The 25017-nt window shown below is 44.9% G+C and overlaps 1 protein-coding gene across 2 annotated transcripts in view; it reads left to right on the top strand.

Moving 5' to 3' along the window:
• LOC119167709 (tRNA:m(4)X modification enzyme TRM13 homolog) overlaps positions 1-25017 on the top strand; it is a 423312-nt gene that overhangs the window by 110562 nt on the left and 287733 nt on the right. For both annotated transcript variants that reach the window (XM_037419234.2, XM_037419235.2), the window contains exon 6: positions 13724-13909. In XM_037419234.2, the coding sequence (XP_037275131.2) occupies positions 13724-13909 (186 nt within the window). The remainder of the gene's footprint in view (positions 1-13723; positions 13910-25017) is intronic.

A 25017-nucleotide genomic window follows, 5' to 3' on the forward strand; every position in this document is an offset into this window, starting at 1 on the left:
CTTTTTCTTTAACCTTTTAAGTTTTCTTTTGTTAGTGTAGGCCTAGTTATCCAGGAGGTTTCCATTTTTTGGTTTCTTGATAATACGTGGTACAATATGGTCTATGCATTCCATAATTATGCTTTTTAAGTGGTCCCAACGATTGTTTACACTGGTATCACTGCTTGCAAATGTGTTAAAATGTAAAGACAATGTATCTATTTTTGAAACATCATCTGCCCTGGAAAACTTTGGAAAGTTACGAAATGATCGATATTCATTTATTGGTACACCAGAAAGTGTTAGTAATACCATTTCGTGATCAAAAATGCCAGGATGAATATCACATGTAACAGATGATGCAGGAAAGCCACGAATGAAAAACAAGTATAGACCTAGTTTGACCTTGTATCCTGGTGCTGGTCTTTTGCAAGGCCTTTGATACGGTTTCTCATAATAAACTGCTTTATAAATTAAATTTGGTACTTCGAAAGGCTAAGCTAATATTCTGGATTTCGTCATACATAACCGGTCATGTAGAAATGGTTTCTTTTAATCAACATTGCTTGGGTAGAATTTCAGTATCATATGGTGTCCAGCAGGGTTCGGTTCTCAGACCACCTTTTTTTCCTTATTTTCATAAATGGTATACTTGATGACATCCCAGTAAAAATTAAACTTTACACCGATAATTGCATTCTATACCACAAAGCTAAAAACCCGTATGACCAGCGGCTCCTAAATCAAGTTTTTGAGAAGGTTATATCATGGTGTGAAAGTTGGCAGATGTATCTTAATCTTGAAAAAACAGTAGCAATAAAAACTACTCGCAAAAAATTGCCCCTAACTTACTATTACGGCTACAAAAACAAACACCTTAGCGAGGTAACTGAGTACAAATATTTAGGGCTGTTAATACCAAGTGACCATCAAGAATTTGTAATAAATCAATTGTAAATACGAAGTCTATAATTGCAAATATGAAGTCAAGCTACCCCCGAAACATCAAAAGAAACCGTCAATAACAAGATTAACGACAAAATAGGTCCACTGCCTCACTTATACATGAGAAGTACCAAACAAGCAAAGCGAGAATCGGGGGTGCTACCATGTTGTGGAAATCGTCACGGTCTTTTTTTGGGAGAAGTGATTTTTTCTGGTTTTGCTTCACCTACTTTGTCGTATTGCTTGTTAATAGTCAACAAGTACTAATCTATGGTTGGTGCGTTAAAGTCACCAGCCAAAATAACTCTATCCTCTCGTTTTACATGAATGGTCATGTAATTTTGTAATTCAATGAGATCGATGGATTATGAGCAGGGTGGCCTGTACACAACGCCAATAACGAACGTAAAATTTCCGTGATAGGTTTTACAGAAGAGAGCTTCGACGCTAGGTACATCAGGCATTTTGTCAATGTTCAAGGAATTTTCGAAAGAATTTTTCTTTACCTTCCTGCGAACAGGCCATTGCTACTTTGAAATATTGGCCACCAGTATTTTTGCGGAGCCATGAAATTCAACCTCATTTTGTGGCAGAACCACAACCAAAGCTCTGACGAGCGTAACTATTGCAGAAGGCTAGAGATATGTCACTTTTCCTGATAGTGATTGCAGTGGTGTTAGTTCTGCATTGGTTTACTCACGTCATATATATGTACTCTAATCACAAACGAAACCCGTTTGCAAACGTAACTTGGTTGCAGCAAAGAATACCATATTTACTGATGTAATGAACGCACTTTTTTCTAAAAAAAGTTTGAGCAACTTTCGAGGTGCTTTTATTATGCGGAGCAGATTTTATGAAAACTTTTTCAGGATGAGCAAAAAATACTGTACTGCAAAAAAAAAGTTGGGTCGCTTAGTTTCTCGTATACGCATAGACTGTTTGGAAACAGGTTCTTTGTTGCCCTGCACTTATCTTCGGTGATTGATGGCACTATACTTTGCTAGCTGTTTTCGCGCCACCTGCGCATGCTGCAAAAGCATTTTGTGGGTATATTTTCTCGCAATCGTTTAACCGCAACAGTGTTATCTGTCGTGATCTCGAGGGGAGCCCAGAAGCGTGCGGCACGACGCACTTTGCCAACTTCCCGGCAGCCTCGAAGGACAGCACAATTGTCATTGTAGCAGTAACCAACATTGCAGCAAGCTACCCCCGAAACATCAAAACAAAGCGTCGATAACAAGATTAACGACAAAATAGGGCCACTGCCTCACTTATACATGGGAAGTACTAAACAAGCAAAGCGAGAATCGGGGGTGCTACCATGTTGTGGAAATGGTCACGGTCTTTTTTGGTGATAAGGGATTTTTTCTGGTTTTCTGGCAACGAATGACCCTACGCAACAGCAAATCCTGTCATTGTTGCTTGAAAATAGCATGCATGTCGTTGGGTCTTAAAAGTTTTGTATTTGCAGGAAGCAATTGTCGGTGGGGGCAGGCAGATACGTGACCTTCGCTCGCTGTGTGGTTATCAGCTGGAATGTCTCTACACTGGCATTCGTGAACAATGCTGTGGCCCACAGATAAAGAAGACGGATGACGTGCCGCGTACAGATAGAAAGAAAAACAATAGGGCATGCGACAACAGGTGAAGGGGGGGAGGGAGCGAGCTGATGTGGTTGAGGGGGGGGTCTGCATAATAATAATAAAAAAAAAAACTGGAGAGATCCAAAAGCGTAAGTAGGGGCAAGGTGTCGGTTAGCGGGTCTTCCCTGACACCCTCTCCGCCCCTTCCCTGTAGAACTCACTGACCCACCCGTGCATCTGACCTCCTCCTCCCCTTCAGCTCCGCACTGGGACGGCAGAGATTGTGGCTTTGTTTCTTGTCGTTCGCTGTGGAAGAGCAACACCACCTCTTTTAGTGTCGCCGCCCGACACGAGATGGACAACAGCAGTGGTGAACGTAACAGCAAAAACATAACAATTGAGCAGAAAACAACAATGTTGAAAATTGTTGAGTACGGTGTCGAGAAAAAAAAAGTAGTAGAAGATTTCAGTGGTGTCGCCAGTAAGGATGCCGCGGGCGACCAGGCCCAGACATAGTGGGATGCTCTCCATGACGCCGGCGTTGTGTTTAACTGCAACACTTTCTACTTCCAGCACGTACGCCAGTGCTGATACAGACCTGGTGACAACGAACAAGTTGTCAGATGCGGAAATCGTGCGCGTGGTGACGGGCGTGCATGAGGAAAATGAGGAATGCCTCGATATCCATGAGCGTAATGGTAGCGAATTCGCTATACCAAAGCCTGCGCAAGCACTGGATGGGACAGACTTGCTGCGCCGCTTCTTTGGTGCTTATGATTATGACAAAGACGGACTCGAAATTGCTGCTGAAGCTTAAAAAGCAGTCATTCGTGTGAGGAGGAGTCGGTAAATGTCTAATATTGACTATTTCTCTTCTAAGTGATCTTTCAGCTGGTGTGTCGAATTTGGTGGAAATAAAGGTGCATGGTTCTTTATTATTTTGCTAGTTTTTTTTGCCTTCTGACGGCCGTTTTTATTGGCACGATGGGCTGCTGTAATATTCGGTAGTGAGTACATTCTCTCTTGCTGGGTAATTGTCGGTGGAAATGTATTTTGGCTATAATGAACTAATAGTTATAACAAAGTAAATATGACTCCCCCTTCAACTTCGTTATAATGACGCTTGACCTATACCTATGCCAAAGTGCTCGTAATAGTAAGATTGCCTGTTTCAAAACTAAATTTTTACTGTTGTAAAATGCTTGTGATAGCATGATCACCTGCTCCAAAATGCTCCAGAACTAGACTTTTACATTTCCAAGGGGCTCCTAATTGCAAGATTACCTGCTTCAAATTACTCCAAAAATAATATTTTAGTGCTCCAAGATGCTTCTAATTACAATATTACTTGCTCCAAAATGCTCCAAAACTGAAATTTTACTGCTCCAAAAAGCGCCAGAACTAAAATTTGACTGCTCCAAAAATTTCTCCAAATCGGCAGTCCCCATTGGGATCACTGCCTAGATCATAGGGCTTAGATTTGAGATCTCCTAGCTTTTCTATTCCTGAGGAACGAGCTGGTGAACTTGTAAAAGTTGGCTTCTAAGTTGAGGGAAGAGATGGAGGCAAGTATGTGGGAGTATGAGACATTGTCAAAGGCCTTTTCAAGACTAATTCCGAGAATGGTTCCAACCTCTTTCGTCTCCTGATCTATGAAGTGATGCTTTAGCATTTTCATGATCTGTCATATTGTATGGGAACAGGTTAGTCTTCCATATGTGCTTCGATATTCGATCGTTAATGACAGGCTTGGCGACCTCGCCTATACAAGATGTCAGTGAAATGGGTTGTAAGTTGCTATAACTGGGACTCCGGCCACGTTAGGGGATGAGAATAACTGACGTCATTTTCCGATGATCAGGGAAAGTCCCCGACTCCCGAATACGATTGATTTCTTTGGCGAGGATGGTGACAAAGTCATCGTCTAAGTTGCAAAGTGTCTTGTTTTTAATGTCGTCCTGGCGCAGGGCAGAGTTCATGTTGAGATAGTTTAAAGTGGTCCAAACCTCTGCTTCCTGGAAGAGCTTGTCCAATTCGAAGCCTAGTGATCTTGTGTATTGCGCGTAGCCAGAAGAGGTCTGGGCTGTATCCAAAGGGAGGTGTATGTCTGTGCCAGACACCTCATTATTTTCATATCCGATTGAACCTTCCTTTATGAGGGGAGTATTCTGTCTATCAAGCGCGTCTGGTTGGATTTGGTCTCCTGCAGCAGGGGGTGTTCCCGTGGTTGCGACAAAGATGAAGTATGGGGTGATATCCCAAGAGGAAGGATTTCTGGTGCAGGTAGAAAACGTGGGATCAGTGACTAAAGTCAGATACAGATTTGATACTGCTTGCCAGAGCTCGGCTCTCTTGGCAGTGGTGTGAGGTACCCACAAGCATGATGGGGTGCATTGAAATCTCCCGCTATCACTATCGGTGCGTCCGCTTTTCTAGCGATCGAAACGACTTTTGATAACAACGAGGTGAAGTGATGGTACCTGCCTCTTGGAGAGCTACATATGTGGAGTATGAAAATGCTATTTTTAAGCTTGCTGCCTGGTATAATTTCTAGAAGAGAGTGTTCAATCTTGCTATATGTTATGTGCAAATTGTGCTTTATGTAAGTGTACTTCTCAGACACAAAAGTGCAGATACCGCGGCTATCTGGAGGTTTCGTGACGTGAGGGGTGTAGCTCAACAGGCTCACTATTTCCGTAAGCGTCTCCTATAGCATAATAACATGTGGTCGGATTGGCTGAGATTCGATATACTGCTGTAGGGCTGTCCTCTTTGATTGGAAGCCCAGGCAGTTCCACGGCCAAATTATCAATTTCTTAAGATGTCCCATTATTATTGGGCACCTCAAAAGCCCTCTTCTGAGAAACGCTACGGGATGTCGCCTTCTGCACGATCCTGACCTTGGGTATTACTTGGGCCCGAGTAGCCTCGGCTGATTGTAAACCTTTAAGTTGGTCAGTCTCGATCTTTGTGACTCTACTGTCCAATGCCCATACCTGCCAACTCTTCCTATTTTCTCATAAGATGTACGAATTTCAACCACCCTTACGATTTTACAAATCTTGCCTGAAATTTTAGAAAAAATATTTTATTTTCAATAAAAAAAAAGAAAATTAGTAAAATAGCGTGACCTCCACGATTGGCTACGGTGCATTGCTGTAGCTAGTCCCAGAGGCACAAAAACGGCGTTGTGCTATATTGTCCTCACATACCTACCATCCTCACATACCTACCAAGTCTCTCACATTTCGACTGTTTCTTCCATTTGTATGGTTGCCATGAAAATTTCTTGGAAATAAAAATTTGTGTGCAAGATCTGGCTGCATTAACGAAAATGCAGGTCAGTTCGTTCCAGGCATTTTTCAAGCCCACCACATTTTATTATAAACGAATTTGAGAGGCGTTTATCTAAATGTAAAAAAGTAGAGTTATAGTGCCTAGGCACTTGGTTGAAGGTAAAAAAACATGGAGGCATTGTGTTAACCAAAGTAAAAGTTTGAAAAGAAAAAAAAACACAGAAAACACGTTTCGGCTCCCACACGGAAGCCTTATTTATTTATTTATTTCATAATACTGTCAGCCCTCTCTTGAGGACTCTTGCAGGGAGGGTACAACCAAATACTAACCAACCAAAATACATCTATGTCAGGTAGTAGGGCAATCAATTAATACATGTGTAACACATTTCAAATAGGCAAACACAGCCTGCATTTATAGCAGTGCCTGGATACGCATTATAAACACAGCTGGGAGAAAGAAAACAAAGAAACGCAAACCAAGGAAACATGCAGGTCAATCATTTGACAGCTCCATCCCTCAAATACATGTCCAACAATTTTTCGAATTGGCAAAGATCGCTTGCATTTACTACAATGCCTGGCAACGCATTCCAAAGCTCAATCGCAGCTGGAAAAGAAGAATAACAAAACACATCACTCCGACAAGAGTACGATACTAAAACACAGTCATGATTCAACCGACTGCTTCATTTCCCTGGCACTTTTAAGTACAAATCTTTGTTAATTTGTAGTTGTCCTTGCAGTATACTGAAAAGAGCTTTCAACTGGTTCTTTTGTCCTTGTGCTTCAAGTGATTCCAGTTCACAGTACTCCTACATCTGCGTGACAGAATCTAACCGGTGGTAATTCGTGCATATGAAACGGACGGCACGGCGTTGAACTTTTTCTAATTTTGTTTTCAGGCTGTCTTGATGAGGACTCAACACGACTGAGAGATATTCTTGTAGTGGTCTAATGAAGGTTTTGCAAGCTTCAAGCTTTATATCTCACGTAGCCTGATGTAGTTTTTGTCTTAAGAAACCTAGTCTCTGGTTCGCTTTCAAGCACACATGTCGATATATGTATGCCATGCCAAATTTTGAGTAAGGGTGACTCGTAAATATTTAAATTGGTAAACATCGAGGAGTAAATTCCCGTCAATAGAATATTGAAAGGGCATAACATCTGTTTTTTAGTCATGTGTATATGTTGATTTTTTGTAGTTTACTTTCATATCTCATCGTTACACCAATAGCTGAATTTTTCCAAGCAATGACCAATGCTAACTTGATCGTGCTTGCTCGTTACAGTAGAATGAATTAAGCAGTCATCTGCAAAAAGTCTTACTTGTACCGGGTGTTCAACCACTGAAAAAGTATCATTGATATACATCAGAAATAACAAAGGGCCCAAGACCGAACCCCGGGGAACACCCGAGAACACTTCGAGTGAACGTGAGAAGCTGTCATTTAAACATACCGTCTGTGTTCGGTTACCCAAGTATTCTTTTATCCGAGTTACTAATGTTCTACAAATACCAATTTCTTGAAGCTTAAGAATGAGCTTATCATGAGTCACTTTATTAAAAGCCTTTGCAAAGTCTATACAAATCACGTCAATTTGTTGCTTATTGTCTAAAGCTGCCGCAAAATCATGAAGAACTTCGATTAACTGTTTAATTGTCGATAGTCCAGCTCAGAAGCCATGGTAGAATGAGTATAATAAGTTGCTATGTTCAAGAAATTGTGAAATGTGTTTTGCGATGATGTGCTCCAAAATATTTCAACTCGCACATGCGAGTGAAATGGTGCGGTAATTGTTTACAAGTCTTCAATCACCTTCTTTGTATACCGGTATGATAACTGCCCTGCGCCAGTCCAAAGGTGAAGAATGGGTATTGAGCGATTTCTCAAATATTACTGTAAGGTATTACGATATCCATTCAGCATAGCGCTTCAAACAACAGTGCATGAGATTTTGGCGAAACTCGAATAAGCGTTGGTTGTTTGGTGACCTGACCACAGACATGACAAAGCTATCTGAGAAGCTGTAAAAAAAGCAATACTGCTTGTATTTCATCTCTTTAATCAGTCTTTTACGTTACTTTGCGTGCGCATGTTTTATCACTGCAGCCCCTGTCATACATAGGCGCACTTGCAATCTTGTGATCCTCTTGCATAGATAAGATAGTTTAATTCTGGTTCCAGTGTTATAGCGCCCATATCCTTCGTTGCATCTTCTGCTCACCGTACCCGTTCATTTTATTCTCTAAATCTTGTGCGCATTAGATCAATTAAGAATTGTTTTCATTTTCTTTTGTTTGTTGTTTGCTTTTCTGCGTAACGTGCATTGCCCCGCCGCAGTGGTCTAGTGGCTAAGGTAGTGGGCTGCTGATCCGCAGGTCGCGGGATCAAGTCCTGATTGTGGCGGCTGCATTTTCGATGGACGCGAAAATACTGTAGGTCCGTGTGTTCAGATTTGGGTGCACGTTAGAGAACCCTAGGTGGTCAAAATTTTCGCAGCTCTCCAATACGGCGGTTTTGTGACGTTGAACACCACAAATCAATCAATCAATCAGTAGAACATGCATTCTTAGAATGAGAATGATGGGCACTTGTGCACACTCAGTCAAACCAATTGGAAAAAAAGAATTGCGTGAATACCATCATCATCAGCCTGACTACACCCACTGCAAGGCAAAAGCCTCTCCCGTGATCCGCCAATCAACCCGGTCTTGGGCTTTCTGCTCCCACAGTATACCTGCGAACATTTTAATCTCATCGGCCTTCTTAACTTTCTGTCTCCACTTCGCATGTTTGTCTTCTCTGGGATCCAGTCAGTTGCCCTAATGACAAGCGGTTGTCTACGTGACTGACCCATGTTTACTTCTTGTTCTTCATTTCATCTATGATATCCTTAACACCGGTTTGTTCCCTGATCCATTCTGCTTTCTTCTTGTCTCTTAAAGTTACACCTATCATTTTTCTTTCCATCGCTCGCTGCATTCTCGAATTGCTCAACCCTCTTTGTAAATCTCCAGGTTTCGACTCCATAAATAGCTACCAACAAGATGTCACTGTTACATACCCTTCTCTTGAGGATTAGTGGCAGGTAACCAGTTAACATGTATTAACGGTTTAACATGTATTTTGTCAAGTTGTATTTTTGAAGGTGCTGAACATTTGTACGACCTGCTATGTCGCGAAAACCGAAAGACAGGTATTTGTAAATGAGGAACGTTGAGACATGCTGCTTTCACTTCAAGTGCTTCACCCTTTCAGAAAAACAGTTTTTTTTTTTCAAAATTCAAAAAATAAGTTGCTATTCTCACTAACTCTTGAATTGTGATCGTAACTCCCTCCCCCGTATCTGCGCTATGCCCCCGTCGATCCGATGGACTTTGCGTCGTTGGCACGCCACTGCCAAAGGTAGAAATACCGGCAGGCCGCCACCGGCAATTTCGGTACCGGCGCACAGGTCTAGTTACAGTAGCACACTTGCACTAATAGGGGCAAATGCAGCGTCGGCTGTCGATCAACTGAGAAGCACCGAAGCGTGTCGGCATATATACCCTTGGCATCGAATATTCTGTGATAATCTGTGATGTTCCAGAAGTGGGCGTAATCTTAACAAAACAATCTACTAAAACTTCGAAGCTGTTTGAACATCGTAGGTGAGGTTTGTGCTGAACGTAGTGCCACGGGGTGATATCAAAACTTGAGGAAAGGAGTGTGGCAATTTTATCAGCAGGAGTGCCCTACTTACCGAGAAACTAGGGTGAGAGCATGTGAATACATGCACTACAATAGGACATTCCCAAAATGATCCCGATGACGTCAGATGAACCGTCTACAAATAATCACTAGTAATCGAACTAGCTGCCCTAATTAAAGAGCCTTCCGTGCATTAAGAGATGTAATAAAATGCTGTTTGATCGTTTCTGTTCGCTTCAAAGAAAAAAATAACCGCCGGACGTTACTATGGGGAATGGCACAAGTAGTTCAAAAATTCAATTCTCGCCTAGTAAACTGGACACTTCGTGCCACATAGCGGGGCCCAGTAGAACCAAAATGTGTCTGCCATCTTTGAGCCAATGGCAGCCGTAGTTTCTTCTGTTATTCGCACTGCTTTCGTTCTGCTGCTACTATATATGGTGCGACGTATGTAAGTCATACCGGTGTACATGTCCCATCTGCTTATCCAGCCAACAAGTGTCGCATAATGAGAAAGCATTGAAAAGATGCATGCTTGCGGCCGCCGCTTTTGCAAGTTTCCAGCTGTTAGCAGACGCATGCGAGCGCCTCCCAACAAACATAATAACAATATTTTCGGTGAGAAGTATTTTTATTATTTCAATAAATCAAAACTATCAAAGTCTTCTGCCTCCGAGTCGCTCACAAACAGTGCAGCTATTTCGGGTTGTAGCTCTGCTTTCCCGTCACTGTCGTCCTCCGATTCGCTCAAATCAGTCTCAACATCGGCCACGCAGGGGATCAAACCGGCCTGCGAAAGCCCGCCACAACTGTCTTGTCAGAAATTAAATGCCTGGTTTCATTTAAACATTTCGCCACTTCGCCAAACTCAGCGCGTCTCATATGCGACCCATTTTAGTGAAGCTATGCTCTCCCTCCGACATACATGATTCCCACAAACGTCGCAGAATGGCCTTGAAGCTGCTGTTGACAGATATGTCGAGCGGCTGAGGCAACTTGGTCATGCCGCCAGGAATGATTACAGGCACACAATGCTTCGAACTGCTCTTTTTTTTTTACGATGTAGGTGATATGAGCCCGCATACTGTCCATCACCAGTATTTCTGGCTTCAGGTGAAAGAATATATCGGGTCAACGTGAAAAACAGCGGTCAAGCCACACACCCATCATTTTCTCGTCCATCGAACTCTTCGCATTCACCACCACCGTAGGAGGAAAAATATCTTTCGGCAAGGTTTTTCGCTTAAATATAAGCATGGGAGGCAACTTGATGCCGTCAGCGCAGCAGGCGAGCAAAACAGTGAAGTGAGACTTTTCGTGGCCAGTTGTCTTCACCGTCACAGTTTTGTGGCCTTTCTTGGCGACACTTCTCATGAGCGGAATGTCGAAGATCGATGGTACTTCATCCATGTTGACGATTTGGCTCGTGCTGACGTTCTTTGCAATTTCCTTTCTGACGAATGAGCTGAAGTGTTCCAGCTGCGCTTGAAAGTCCGGTAGCTTCTGGAACACTATAGTGCAGGTTTGCATGACATGCTGATTCTCCCGCATAAAGTCGAAATACTACGACGGACCACCATTGAACCCCTCAGGTTTAGTCTCCGCTGCCAGAGCCTTCGTCTTCAGGTGCTGCTGCACTGTAGACAGGCCTCTTCTTTCGGCCCACTGTTGTAGCACCCACGTTCGCAGGCTACGCTCATGGTTCGACCAGCCTGCCTTCTTGCCGCGGTTACCCTTTTTTTTGTAGGCTTCATTATGGAGTTTTAGAATAGCGAACCGTGTTGGAAGATGGCGACATGCCTACCGTGGATTCGTGGGTTGCCTCGTGCCCGTGGCATAATGGTGAGAAGGCAACCCGATTGGTCTGAACAGCTGCACGTGCTCGCCTCCCTCACGGCTTCGAAAATTCACTAGCTCGTTTGCGTGCTCCGCTTGGTGTGAACACACATTGACTGGCGCGAGCTAATGTGTATCTGTGGCACTGCTTGCTTAACCAGCTCTACAGATCTGCGTGTACTCTTCCAAGTTTCTCCTTCTCGTAAAAATATTTCATTTAAGCTGTTGTTATGATGTTTCAGGTATGGGGCAATGCATGATCGCTTACCACTGGTGTGCATGATGAAATGATGTATCCCAGGTACACACGATGAAGATGATTTCAATAATGTGTGCACTTAACACTTAATTCGCCATTTCCTGTTGTGATGTGTACTTTTACTTCATCTTTTTTTAGTGTTCCTAGCATGTTGAAAATGTTGAAAGCCTGTTACCACTACAGGACGGCTGCTTTTAAATAAAGCATCTTCAGCATCTTCAGACCATTTTGAAAGAGGGGGATGAAGATGCTAAGATCCCTCTGGAAATGCTGACTGAAGTGTTATTTATGGGCACAATATCAAATCATCTGCCATGTGTCTAGGATAAATCATTTCATTATGTATACCAGTGGTAAAAAATCATGCATCGTTCTGTACCTGAAACATCACGAAGAGACCTTAAGTAAACTACACTTAAATTATGTCAATAATATTATTAAAACAATGTGCAATAACTATCAGAACCAAAACACAACACAGCAGTTTTGTATTGCAGGCCACCTACTGCATTATAATTCTGCCTTTGGGACTGAAAAGCGGTTCCATTTAATCTGCCCTACTATGGTCCAAGGGGGAAGACATCGTTCTAATAAATAGACGCTATTGCCCTTTTTTGGCTTTATATTCAGCACTTTACTAAAACAAGTAACAAGCAGTTGTGTGACATGCATTATTCGCGTCCGAAAAGCCTCCGCTAGACCCTCGCGTTGACGTGCTATGGAGTAAAGGTGAGGAAAATGCAAGGTTCTTACTGGTTGTTTAGATGAAACTTCTTCCTCCTTTGAACAACTACTTTTTTGAAACTTTGCGCATATCTTACAGACAAACTATACTATGCAACAATATGTACGCCACAGCTTTACGTGCAAAGCTACGTTTCAAAAATTAAGCCGAGAAAGGTGGGTGAAAGAATAACCATTCTGGTTATTCTTTCACCCACCTTTCTTTCTTCTTATTTACATTCCATTGGTTCAAATAACTTCCCCTGTACATTCCTTGGCATTACTGTCTGTTAGATCTCATTAATATTGTGTCAAAACACGGAAAAACGAGCCCTTAGGTATACACTTCTTTCCCATATATATATATATATATATATATATATATATATATATATATATATATATATATGATTACTTTGACAAAGGCTGGTCCACCAGCCGAAACATCATCAGAATATACCGTTCAAAACCAACGTGCGTCGTACTCTATTTTTTCTTAGATATATATATGTATGTATATATATATATATATATATATATATATATATATATATATATATATATATATATATATATATATATATATATATATATATATATAGTCATCTATAAACGTCCCGATCACGTCCATCGTGTGAATCCAGTTTAAGAAACACCAGTTCATCACTGCGCGCTTTTCACCTCTCCAGGTTTCTCTCCTGCACAATGGTGCGATGAGCCTCAAAGCCACCGCTAGTGTAAGCCTTAGCGCCTGCTGTTTCGCATAGTTCGATCCGAGGTTTGCAAAATCATATCACTGCTAAACCAGTTAAAATTTCAGGTTTTTCTTTGTGTCTTTTTTATACATACAAATACATATACATATTTGGAATGTGAAGGCAATGGCAAATAATCCGCCGAAAACGTCCTTATAATTCCTATCGCAATGATAGACGTGCCTTAAACTTACACAGACTCTGTAGGTCAATTTATGCACAGACATTGTTTGACAATGGCTGTCTGTCTGAGCAATTTCACTGGCTTTGCGCAGCATGTGAAGGTTTACCCATCACTTGTTGAAGTCCACGTGCTACGTGATGGCTTTGAGCAAATAAGTGGAACGTAGACACTTGCTCCCGGGAGTCGACAAATAGACGTACATACGTACCAAGAAAACTCTACTCGAAGAAACTACAATGGTAGCGCAACCGGTATTCCATCCTGTGCCTATCATGGATATAGCGGATTTGACTCCTCTAATGGCAAACTTGGTTTCTCTTCTCGCACATAAGTAAACTCGTTTTGAAAACTCAGACCCGATTAGGAAGGATACCACAAACGCCTTCCTTCTTGTGTTTACACATCTCTGAAACAAATGGAGTTCTCTGTTGTGAAAAAAAAAACAACAATGCTTCTCGTTCGCAGGTCACGTGGCGTTGCCGGAGAAGTATGCGGGTCTCCACAGGGCATTCATCACGGAACTCGAGAAGCTGACTGGCTGCGCTGTTGCCGAGAAACACCTGCTCCAGAAGGCGGCGCTGCTGAGCTTGGCTGAGAGTTGGGGCCTGCTGACCGGTGACTCCTGCTTCGTTGAGTTTGGCGCTGGACGAGGTGTGTGTCAGCATTTCTCTCTTCGGTAATTTTCCTGAAAGAATGAATTCACCAGCATAGGTCCTTTGAAGGTGCATTGTCATCTGCGAAATTTTGTAAAAAATTCGCGACTACACGGCGTGATTTTGGCACACGCTCCCGTTATCGATGTACGTAGTGTTCGTGTTGCTCTTAAAACCATCTGAGGCATACTGTTTCCAATTCTTCTTTAAGTGTAGTACTGATCGTGTACTTGACAAATAATGATTTGGTAAATAAATAAAAAAAGAAGCTGTTTGTTCTTGTTCAACTTATGTAAGTTCGTATTCTGTGATCCCATAAGCATGCCTGCGTGGTCTTCTTGTTTTTCTTTTGTGTTTATTTTATCAATTATGCACACCCACACATTCCGGAAATTCTTTTAATGCACTGCGGGTAACTAACTGTCTATGCTGCCTTTGTTTGTTTCAAGTGTGGAGCACTCTAGGGGTCCGGGCTGTTGCATGCGGTCGTCGTTGCTTCCGCAATGCTCCATGTGTAGTATTTGGACCATGCACCAAAAAGAACTCTCCTTCCTCTTCCTTGAGCGGCTTGGTGATGGTCACTCATCAGCATACCTGCCAGGTCTCCCGATTTGCCCGGGAGACTCCCGAATTTTGACCGCTTTGTATGATTGTACGACCGAGATAGAAATATCCTGGAAGTGCCTGCGTGTTTGTCTCAAAGTGGGCTCTAGTTTGGCAACCTAGCACGAATGCACACACGCGGAGCGCGGAGTGCCGATTGTCATCGCCATCTTTAAAGAGCTCGAATGTGCCTAGTCGACCAAGCGGAGCCGTCGCAAAAGTGAGCGAGCCTGCCAGTACTTCTCCGAGTATGTGAATGCAGCGCCGCCGCTCTGTGAGCTATGAGGCGCAAGGCAGGTGTTGTGGTGCTAGCGTCAGATTCTGCTGTATTTTCCACGCTGATGTCGCTGAGTGATAGCACTGACACCGCTGGCACACCGACTTGCCGTTCTTTCTCTGAGCATTGCTTGTGTTCTTGTGTCGCGAGCGCTGTTAGCGTGGCTAGTGCTGTGTCGCGTTGCTGTCTGCCATGGCACTCAGCAAGGAGCGAAAAAAATATCTTCAGGTGTTCTTGAAGCAGTATACGACAGATTTCGGTTGTGTTATCGCCTCGCGAAAAGGTGAGCACCATGCATTCTGCACCATCTGTAAGTGCAACATCAGTATATCCCACGGCGGCAGGACTGACGTGGTTGCGCACGTTTCGTCGAAGAAGTACACCAACAATGTTCAGTGCCAGGAGAAACAGCATCTAATGCAACAATTTTTCGGTAAGCAAGACAGCCACAATGATGTGATACATACGGAATGTTTGTGTACCGCTTTTCTGCTTGAGCACAGCATTCTGTTGAGTGTCTCCGACCATGTGGGACCCTTCGCTGTGGAAGATGTTTCCAAAATTGGATGTTGCGAAGCGCTATGGCTGTGCTAGAACTAAGACTACAATGATTGTCGGCGAAATGGCAGGCCATGCACAAGAGTGTGTGGTGAGTGCCTTGAAAAGACGAGTTTTTGTGGTTGCCACCGACGGCTCGAACGACAGCTAGGCACAGCTGTACCCCATCGTGGCCACCTTCTTTGCGAAAAAATCGGGCCTTATCGAGAGCAAACTGCTTACTTTAAGCACCCTGGAAGGCCCTTCAACGGGGCGCAACATCGCCAAGTTAATTATGGACAGTTTTGCGTCATTGAATGTGCCATAGTCTAATTGCATAGCTTTTTGTTGTGACAATGCCAACGTGATGATGGGCAATAAGAATGGCGTAACGGCAGCGCTAACCGAGGCCTATGAAAGCATTGTGAAAATTGGATGCCCATGCCATTTAATACACATTGCGGCTGAAAAGGCAGCTTCTTGTCTCCCAGCGAAGGTGGACGAAGTCCTTGTGGACATTTTTTATTATTTAGAAAGAAGTTTTAAAAGTAAAAGTTCGCTTAAAGAGTTTCACGAACTGTACAATAAGGAGTTTCGCAAGATTCTAAAGCACGTTCCAACCAGATGGCTTTCGCTGGGAAAATGCCTGGAAAGGCTCCTATATCAGTGGGCACCGCTCTTGAGTTTTTTCCTTCAAGAAGTGAAAAGAGATGCCTCTACTGGGTCCCAATCTCTGACCTACTACGACATTCCCAAAATGCCAGCACAAACTGAAGACACTGAGCAGCACCAGTTCAGACAGAAGAGAAAAAAAGTCTGTTGAATCGACACCTGTGCCTGTGAAAAAAGTGAAGGCTATTGATGTGTGCAAGACTGGATCAACTTGCATAACACGTGAGGAACGACTGTTCGTGTTCTTGAGCTCGGAGCTTAGCAAAGCTTGCTGTCTGTTTTTAAATAACATTATTCCTGCTTTTGAGACAGTCAACTGCCGCCTGCAAGCACAGGCACCCCTGATACACAAGCTACAGCCTATACTTCTAAACCTTGTCCAACTTATGTTGGACAAGGTTCCTGTAACGGCTCATTAACATAGGATTAGAAAAAAAAAAAACCACCAGTTGTTGATAGCATGCTGCTGTTATAGTAATTTTCTATGTTATAAAAAAAAAGTGTTTCGCGGTTGTACTTTGTAGTGGCTGTATAGTTGTTTTTAATTTATACATTTCTCTTCCTTCATCGCAATGTTTATTTCATATTCAGTTGAAATGTTATTATTGCTTTAATGCTTTATACTTTGTAGCATGCTTTCTTCTACTGTTTTGAAACAAACTTCACCACTGTCTGCTTGGGGGACCGGAGCTTTGTCAAGCCGAAGAACTATCGGCTTTTTCTCCAGTTCTCCCTTTTTCACCTCTCTATAAAATGGTGAAAATAAAAGATTTTTTGATTGATTGATTGACCTTCTTGAGGACATCCTTTCAAGGTTTGTGAGGCCAGCACTGCTAAAGCAGCACAATGACATCTGTTTGATAGACTACCACAGCAGAAATGTGCAAAAGAATGACCAAGACTTGGTAATAGGACACCAAGCTAAGTGTGTTGTTGAAGAGTGACAAAAAGTGACAAAAAGGAATTTTTTGAGGCTGTTAGAAGGTACATGGTTGCTGCATGCGACTACATGCACCTCAAATTTCCTTTTAGAAATGAGGCTTTGATCAATGCACATGTTGCGGATATTGAAGCTATGGTAACCTGTCATTTAAGAATGTCCTTTTCTTTGTTGAGCGGTTTCCAGCGTTATTGCCACAAAACGAGTAAGAGACCTGAGATCAAGCTATTAATGCACTGGAAATGGAATTTGTGAAGATGCAGTCTCTCAAAATTCCTACAAATATACTGGAAGAAGAACGGGCCGATGTGCAGTGGAGAAAAATCTCGCTGCTGAAAGGCGTAGATGGACTTATGAAATTCAGTCGCATTGCTCAAGTGATGCTGGGAATCCTTTTAGTATTGCACAGCAATGCTGAATGCAAGCGGCAGTTCAGCATTGTGAGGAAGACTCGAACAGAGTTCCGCGCTTCCATGCCAGACAAGACACTTGGGCAACTACTTTCAGGCCAAATGTCATAGCCGCGGACCGTGTTATTCACAGGTATATTCTGAGGAGTTTTTGAAGAGGGCCAAATCTGCCACAACGAAAATTGGGCAGTAATGTAACTGCGAGTGACACAGCTTGGACTGATCTTTGAGTGACAGCTTGGACTAGCATGGCGCCAAGGTTGGACTTCACAGGCAGTTTCTCCGTGCAAAAAAAACATTCTTTTGGCAAAGTGTTGGAGTGGCAGCGGTGAACATTGTTATGTCCAACAGTGCTCGAAGGACTTCTCGAAAAAGCCACGTCGAAGATTTGGTGGTGGTGACCACAGCGGGGTAGGTTGTTGGCGGTTTACCAAAACTATACCATTATTGTGCCATGATAACTCCAAAAAAACTCAATCTTGAGAAAAAAACGTGTGAAAAACTCCATCCTCCGTGACCCCCCCCCCCCCCTCCTCCCCCCGGTTGCATCTCCCTAATGCCTGTGCTGCCAACCTGGCAGGTATGAATGTCATCAGCTGGGAAATTAAATAAACCACCAGGCCTGCACGGAGGGCCCAGCACTGTCACAGTGAACGCTGGAAGAGCGGCTTTTCTGAGCCTTTTTACAGTGAAAGCTGTTATGAGATCAAAACTTAGGTGCCCCGTTGCGGTGGTCTAGTGGCTAAGGTACTCGGCTGCTGACCCGCATGTTGCGGGTTCGAATCCCGGCTGCGGCGGCTGCATTTTCGATGGAGGCAGAAATGTTGTAGGCCCGTGTGCTCAGATTTTGGCACGTTAAAGAACCCCAGGTGGCCGAAATTTCTAGAGCCCTCCACTACGGCGTCTCTCATAATCATATGGTGGTTTTGGGACGTTAAACCCCACATACCATCAATCAATCAAAACTTAGGTCACATGCGGAACCGTAGTTGTCTGCCGCGGCCGCTCCTATCGCCGTCGCTGATGTCCGTAACCACTATCGCGAAAAAAAAAAAAAAAAACCCTGGTACCAAGGACATAGTGGGGCTCCAACTCGGGTCCGCTGCGTATCAGCCCAGTATTCTACCACTGAGCCACACCGGTGCTTGGGACTTGTTTGCAAGCTTGCCTTAGGCAGGTTTCATATCAGTAAAGGAATCACGTTAATATCAGTTGTACGTGGACGTTCGGCAGGGTTGGAGGGAGACGAGGAGGAAGAAGAGGTTAGAAATTAAGAAGATGGCTGACACCCCAGCCTAGTACTGTGTATTATTACAAATTGGCACAGCCGCGTATACTTTCTGTGCGGACATTCAAAATGTGGGTGGACTTCACCATTGGAGCAAATCAATGCGGTGGCATCCGGATCTTGACTGCAACGCCTCAAGATGAAGAGGAACTAGCTCTTCCGGAAGCAGTGAGCACTGACGCATTTGTTTCCTATATAAGCACTAAGATGAAGCTCACTCCAGACCATTTACTTGCTAAAAGAACGGTGAGGATCAACATGAAACTTCAGGATTATGAGAATTTCGTGCTGACTCCAGTAAGAAACGACGCGAAGCCTGCTACCGCTGCTTCGCCTGACAGTTTCGTCGAGCTGATCAACAAGTTTCTTGAACTGCACCAAGATTAGAATAGGCAGCAAAATGATTTAATGTGCTTGCTTGTAAACGCGACAGAAAGATTAAGCAGACCTAGTCGCAAACACATGAAGCCAGACATGTTTGACGGAGAGTCTAGTAGTCCCGAGTCCTGGCTCACGTTTTACGAGTATGCATGCAATTAAAACTACTGGCACAGCGATGAAGATAAAGTGAAAAAGATGCGACTATTCCTATCGGGCATAGCAAAGAGTTGGTACGAATGGCGTCTCAACGCTCACAGCAACAAACCATGGATCGAGTGGAAAGCAAGCTTTCTGAGCTTCTTCAGCGAGAACAAGGTGTTGCTGTGAGACAAAGCAATCACGTTCAAATACAGGTTTGGATCTGCGCTCAGCTATTTTTATGAGAAAAGGCGCTTGCTACAGCTGGCGGACTCATTTTTGCCTGAGACGTCTGTGGTTCTGCTTATCATTCATGGTTTAAGTCCGGACCTCCAGAAGCAAATACAAATGCGAGAACCCAAGTCGGTCGAAGAACTTGTGCAGGGAATGCGAAACCTCTACCTCCAGGACCTAGGAACCCAGCGTCAACCCATGACACCTGCTGCAAGAAATACCGGGGCCACACGAGCTGAGGAACGACGCCCGCTTGCAAGCTGGAGACCTACTGCAACACCCGTATCTCTTTTGACCGCCCCGGGAGACTCAGACCATGGCGAAGAGCTAGATGACGTAACAAAGAACTAAAGAGAGATTGTCTTGGCTTCCACCCGACGATATCAAGAGAAGCTGTTTATTTGTCTCATACAAGTCTATTGTACATATCCGTTTTTGTGGATGGAAAGGAACGGAGCGCGTTAGTTGACAGCGGAGCAAGCGTCATGGTTATTAACGCAAATATTGTTGAGAGGGCGAAAGTAAAAGAGGGAAGTCCAGTAGAAGTACACGGTGTTACGAATTTGCTCTGTCGCGATGGTAGCGGTGGCGAAGAGCGGCGAGCCGTCGAGCGGACTTCGCTGAAGCCTTAGCCCGAAGGCGAAACAGGGAGGCAATTCGTTTTGAAAACAGCAACAAAAGTAGCGTTTACTGTAGCAGGTTGTCGTTTGTACAGAGCCGGCCAGCACGACAACGTCGGCTGGGGCAAAATCTCTCTAACATGGGGCCGGCACGGCCTTAAATAGCGTTTTGGGACTCTTCTGAGAGACCAGTTCCCCGGAACGGCACAGTGGCTCGGCTGAGGAGACCAGCCATACCCGGAACTGCAAAGTGGTTCGGCGGAGGAAGCGACGTTATCCCCGGAACTGCAAGGTTCTTCTGCACGGAAAGCGGCGCTGGGAGGGGGGGGAGACAGTTCGTCGGAACAGGGCTCGATCTCGTGAGACGTGCTCCCGAATGAGGAACATGTCTGTGGCACAACAGCACCCCCGCCGCCAGACAATGCATCCGGAGTTTTGAGCCGTCAGCGCGGCTCGGAAGGAGGGATGCTGGTTGACCGTCGGTAGCCGTTCCGCTCTCTCCGCCCATTGAGACTTCCATAGGCCTGCAGAGGTTCACTGGAACGACGGAGTCGAACACAAAGCCGAACCACTCTGGCCAAAGCAAGCACCCTCCAAATGCTGATCAAATTGCCAGACCAGCAGAAACGAAAAATATTTCCTCGAGATTAAGCTGAGCTAAAAGTAGCATCACGAGTAACGTATCTCAGGAGGAATACAAAATGTGGACACGCCTTTAGCCAAGTGTCAGTGCATGACACTGTTAAACCAAACAGAATTTTTTTTTGTCAGCGATTTTCGATTGTGACCCGGGCAGATTCTGGACGATCGAAGCTTCTGGGTATTGCTCAATTTAGCACCGAAACTACAATTTAGTACGCCAAGCAATCCTGAATCACGCACATTGGCGTCGCTCGCAAGCGTCAGACTGCTAAACATAACGAAATCCTCCTACAAGCTTTCACTTCAATGGGCGCAGCCAATGATCATCACAACAAGATAAAACGCGCTTGAAAAAGTAAGTAAATAACAATTAAAATCAAACTTGCGCGCATTAGACAGAACAAAGTTTTATAAAAGTTAACCTACACCGACGTGCAAAATAACACGCAATGCTAAACACAGAAGGTATCTTAAACAGGGGATTTTACTTAGCCTTATCTGTTAAAATAAAACACACTAACTGTTACCTTTCAAATATTATGAAAACAAAATTATTCAAACAAACAAATCAATGTCAGCTTCTTCGATGAGATGGAAAGTAAAGCTTGCAAACATTCCGACGCATTCCTTGCTCAACGGCTGACGACAAAAGTAGAAAAGTTATTTTCAAAGCTGATTACAATATTCATTCTTAGTAACAGCAAGACGGGGCCCTCTCAGACGAACTCTGGGGAGTCGCGCACTCCATAGCTTTCGAGGGATCCGGTCTTGACAAAGGCACAATGAACAAATCTGTTTGCCGAACTCGGTAGCATCAACTTTTGACGTGCAGCCGTTTAACTCGAACCAGTGGGCGTCTGCACTGCATCGTTTACGCCACCCGTTCGACCAGTAACCCTCTCGTCATGGTGGGGAACTACAGCTTTTGTTACAACTCAGAGGTACGCGATGTTTCCTCTCGTGGGTGCCTTTACGCGGCTTCAAAACTGATAAGGCCAGGCGAAGATCTCGGCGTCCGAATTTTCCCGAAAGTCGGTTTTTCTGAACACGCTGATCTTGATCTGCGTGACAATATGCGCTTCAAACATTTCATGGGGGGCCCTTTCGTGCACCTAGCCTTGAACCTGGCGTCTCGAATGAAGACGTCACGGCGCTTAACAGCGGCTCTAGCGCACTTGGCGCCCGTCGTCTTCACCACGTTACGCTTACGCAGACGCCTCTTTCTGTCGGGACTTCTCGCAGTACTGGCAGCCTCGACACACTTACTCACAGGTGTGCTGCCTTCTTTGTGTGGAGTCGAAGTTCCCAATTTGTTGGCTAGCGTTTCCTGGCGCCCTGTGCTAGCGGTCTCGGCCTGTGGCATAACGGGAGGCCCGATTAATTTAAGGCTAACAAAGGCGCTTACAGAGCTTTCAATCGGTGGGGGTCTATCGCTGTCGTGGATAGCCCTTTTTCTCTGGCCTTCGAAGTCGGCCTGAGGCTCTCTTTCACGAGCTTCGTTCTGTAGCGCTTTATGTGCGCATCCTGCTCAAGCTTTTGTCGACAGGCGTCAACCTCTAGCGCCCTGAGACGCGACTCGTCGTCAAGCTCTTTTTCACGCGATTCATTTTGATAATCTGCGCTGCGAAGCGGCTTTATCTCGAGTGATTTATGATGCACCTCGGCATCCTTAGCTATGCGATGGGCCTTGGCCCCTAACTCCTCGCGATGCACCTCGGCGTCATGTTCTCTCTGGCGCACTTCGGCGGCTTGTGCTTTGCGACGGGCCTCAGTCTCCATAGCTTTTCGGCATGCCTTATATTTACGCGCTTCTCGACGCGCTTCAACTTCTAGCGCTCTTCGGCGAGCCTCATTCTCACATGCTTTCACCTCCATCGCCTTACGCCGCGCCTCATCTTGCTCTCTCTGACGCACGTTGGCGTCCTGCGCTTTGCGATGGGCCTCAATTTCTAGCACCTTGCTGCGCGCTTCAGTGCTGTACTTGTATTCTCGACTTTCGCAGTCGGCAGGACTCAGGGCAGCAAAGTGGCAGAACACAGCGTATTTAACCCTATCGAAGTTGTGTGCTTCCTCGGCAGATAAGCACTCCTAAATGCTTGCGACTTTGCAGGGAAGCAACGTGGCAAGATTCTCCGACCATAACTCTCGCTCAACACCAACATCGTCACAGACCTCTTCAAAATTAACGAGAAACGACACGATGTTCTTGTCCATTCTGAAGAGTCCGAGTCGGTATTGTGCTCGTTGCCACTTAATCGCTTCAATTTGACGATCAAGCTCTTTCATTCTGAGAGCATGCTCTCTCCTTTTCCTGCTCTCCTCGGCCTTCCATTGTTCGTGCCTTTGAGCTTCTTCGGTCTTCCGCTGTTTCTCACAGATGAGCTCCCAAAACTCGTCAGCTTCCTCGGCCGTCACATTCTCTGCCCGCATCACCTCGAGAATCGCTTCCCTTGTTTTAGCGGACCCGGTGGAAATCCCCATGGCTCGACAAATCTCGAGGAGGTCCCCCACAAGGTACTGCTCCATCGCGATCTCGTTTCTCGTGATGCTCTGCTATTGATATTCACCATACTCTAAAGCTAATCTCATGGTCTAGAGCACGTGAGTAATAAATTACAACCAACAAAACACAAAACGCTCTCCTAACATCTGCCTGTGCTAGAGAGGTCTGGCGAAATGAACAGTAAACGTTGGGCACTCACCCAACCAAAGTAGCCGACGATGGTCCAACTCGTGGCTGCCGTCGAACAGTATCAGGCCTTCAGGGATCCGGTCCAACTTGCCAATGTTGAGATCCGGGGTTGCTTGTCCCAGCTTGCCGAACGATGAGAACCGGGTAGCGTATACCAGCGTATCCAAACGCTGATATCAGGTCGGTCGTGCTCGAGCTTCCAGGGGTCCGATCCGGCGTGCCAAACGTAGGATATCGTATCCCACCGCTGCCACCACTGTTACGAATTTGCTCTGTCGCGATGGTAGCGGTGGCAAAGAGCGGCGAGCCGTCGAGCGGACTTCGCTGAAGCCTTAGCCCGAAGGCGAAACAGGGAGGCAATCCGTTTTGAAAACAGCAACAAAAGTAGCGTTTACTGTAGCAGGTTGTCGTTTGTACAGAGCCGGCCAGCACGACAACGTTGGCTGGGGCAAAATCTCTCTAACATGGGGCCGGCACGGCCTTAAATAGCGTTTTGGGACTCTTCTGCGAGACCAGTTCCCCGGAACGGCACAGTGGCTCGGCTGAGGAGACCAGCCATACCCGGAACTGCAAAGTGGTTCGGCGGAGGAAGCGACGTTATCCCCGGAACTGCAAGGTTCTTCTGCACGGAAAGCGGCGCTGGGAGGGGGGGGGGAGACAGTTCGTCGGAACAGGGCTCGATCTCGTGAGACGTGCTCTCGAACGAGGAACATGTCTGTGGCACAACAACGGATACGATGGAAGACGAGATGTTCACGATAAATGGACTTGTATAACCATATCGTGCCTCGGCAACACTATCACTGCGCAAGCTCTGGTACTCGACGGAGTTCCGTATGAACTACTGCTTTCACGTCCAGTCATCAGTGCACTTCGCCTTAATATCTACTGGACAGGCGAAATTACCACAGAAGAAAAGCGCCGCGCTATCAACGCTGCAGTTTCGCCTTCAAGGACTCCGCGGAAACCATCGTCAGGGGAAGATGTTAGGACGCTTTACCCGGAATTGTTGTGCCTAAAACGATATCCTACAGCAACTACGAAGTTTGAGGTTCCATTCCAGCTCAGTGATACGACGGTGGTGAGAAAAAAGCACTATAATATGTAAGAGAGAAGAAAGTGTGGCTTCAGAACGAGATTCAAAAGATGTTGGATGCGCAGATTATCCGTCCATCCACGTCTACGTTCGCTTCACCCATCATCATTGCACCAAAGGAAGATGGAAGTCTTCGACTCTGCATGGACTATAGACAAATTAATAAGCAGACTGAGCTTTTTCCGTTTCTTATGCCGTGTATAGACTCTATCATAGATGACACGGGTGGCTGCAGAGTTTTCTCGCGCATTGACCTATGTAAAGGATTTTGGCAAGTTCCGATTTCTGAAAAAAGCAAGAAATATTCTGCCTTCATCACGCCCTTTGACATCTATGAGTATGACTGACTTCCATTTGGATGGAAGAAATCACCCACTTGGTTCCAGAAAATGATGAATGACGTCTTGCGGCCATTTCTCGGGAAGTTTTGTAACGTCTACATAGACGATATAATAGCATACTCCCGCAACGAAGAAGAGCACTCAAACCATCTGGCTAGTGTACTTCAAGCACTTTGTGAGGCCGAGCTGAAAATTATTGACAAGAAGAGTGAGTTTTTCTAAAGTAAAGTGGTGT

The sequence above is a fragment of the Rhipicephalus microplus genome, chromosome 6, assembly GCF_043290135.1.
Source record: "Rhipicephalus microplus isolate Deutch F79 chromosome 6, USDA_Rmic, whole genome shotgun sequence".
NCBI lineage: Eukaryota > Metazoa > Arthropoda > Arachnida > Ixodida > Ixodidae > Rhipicephalus > Rhipicephalus microplus.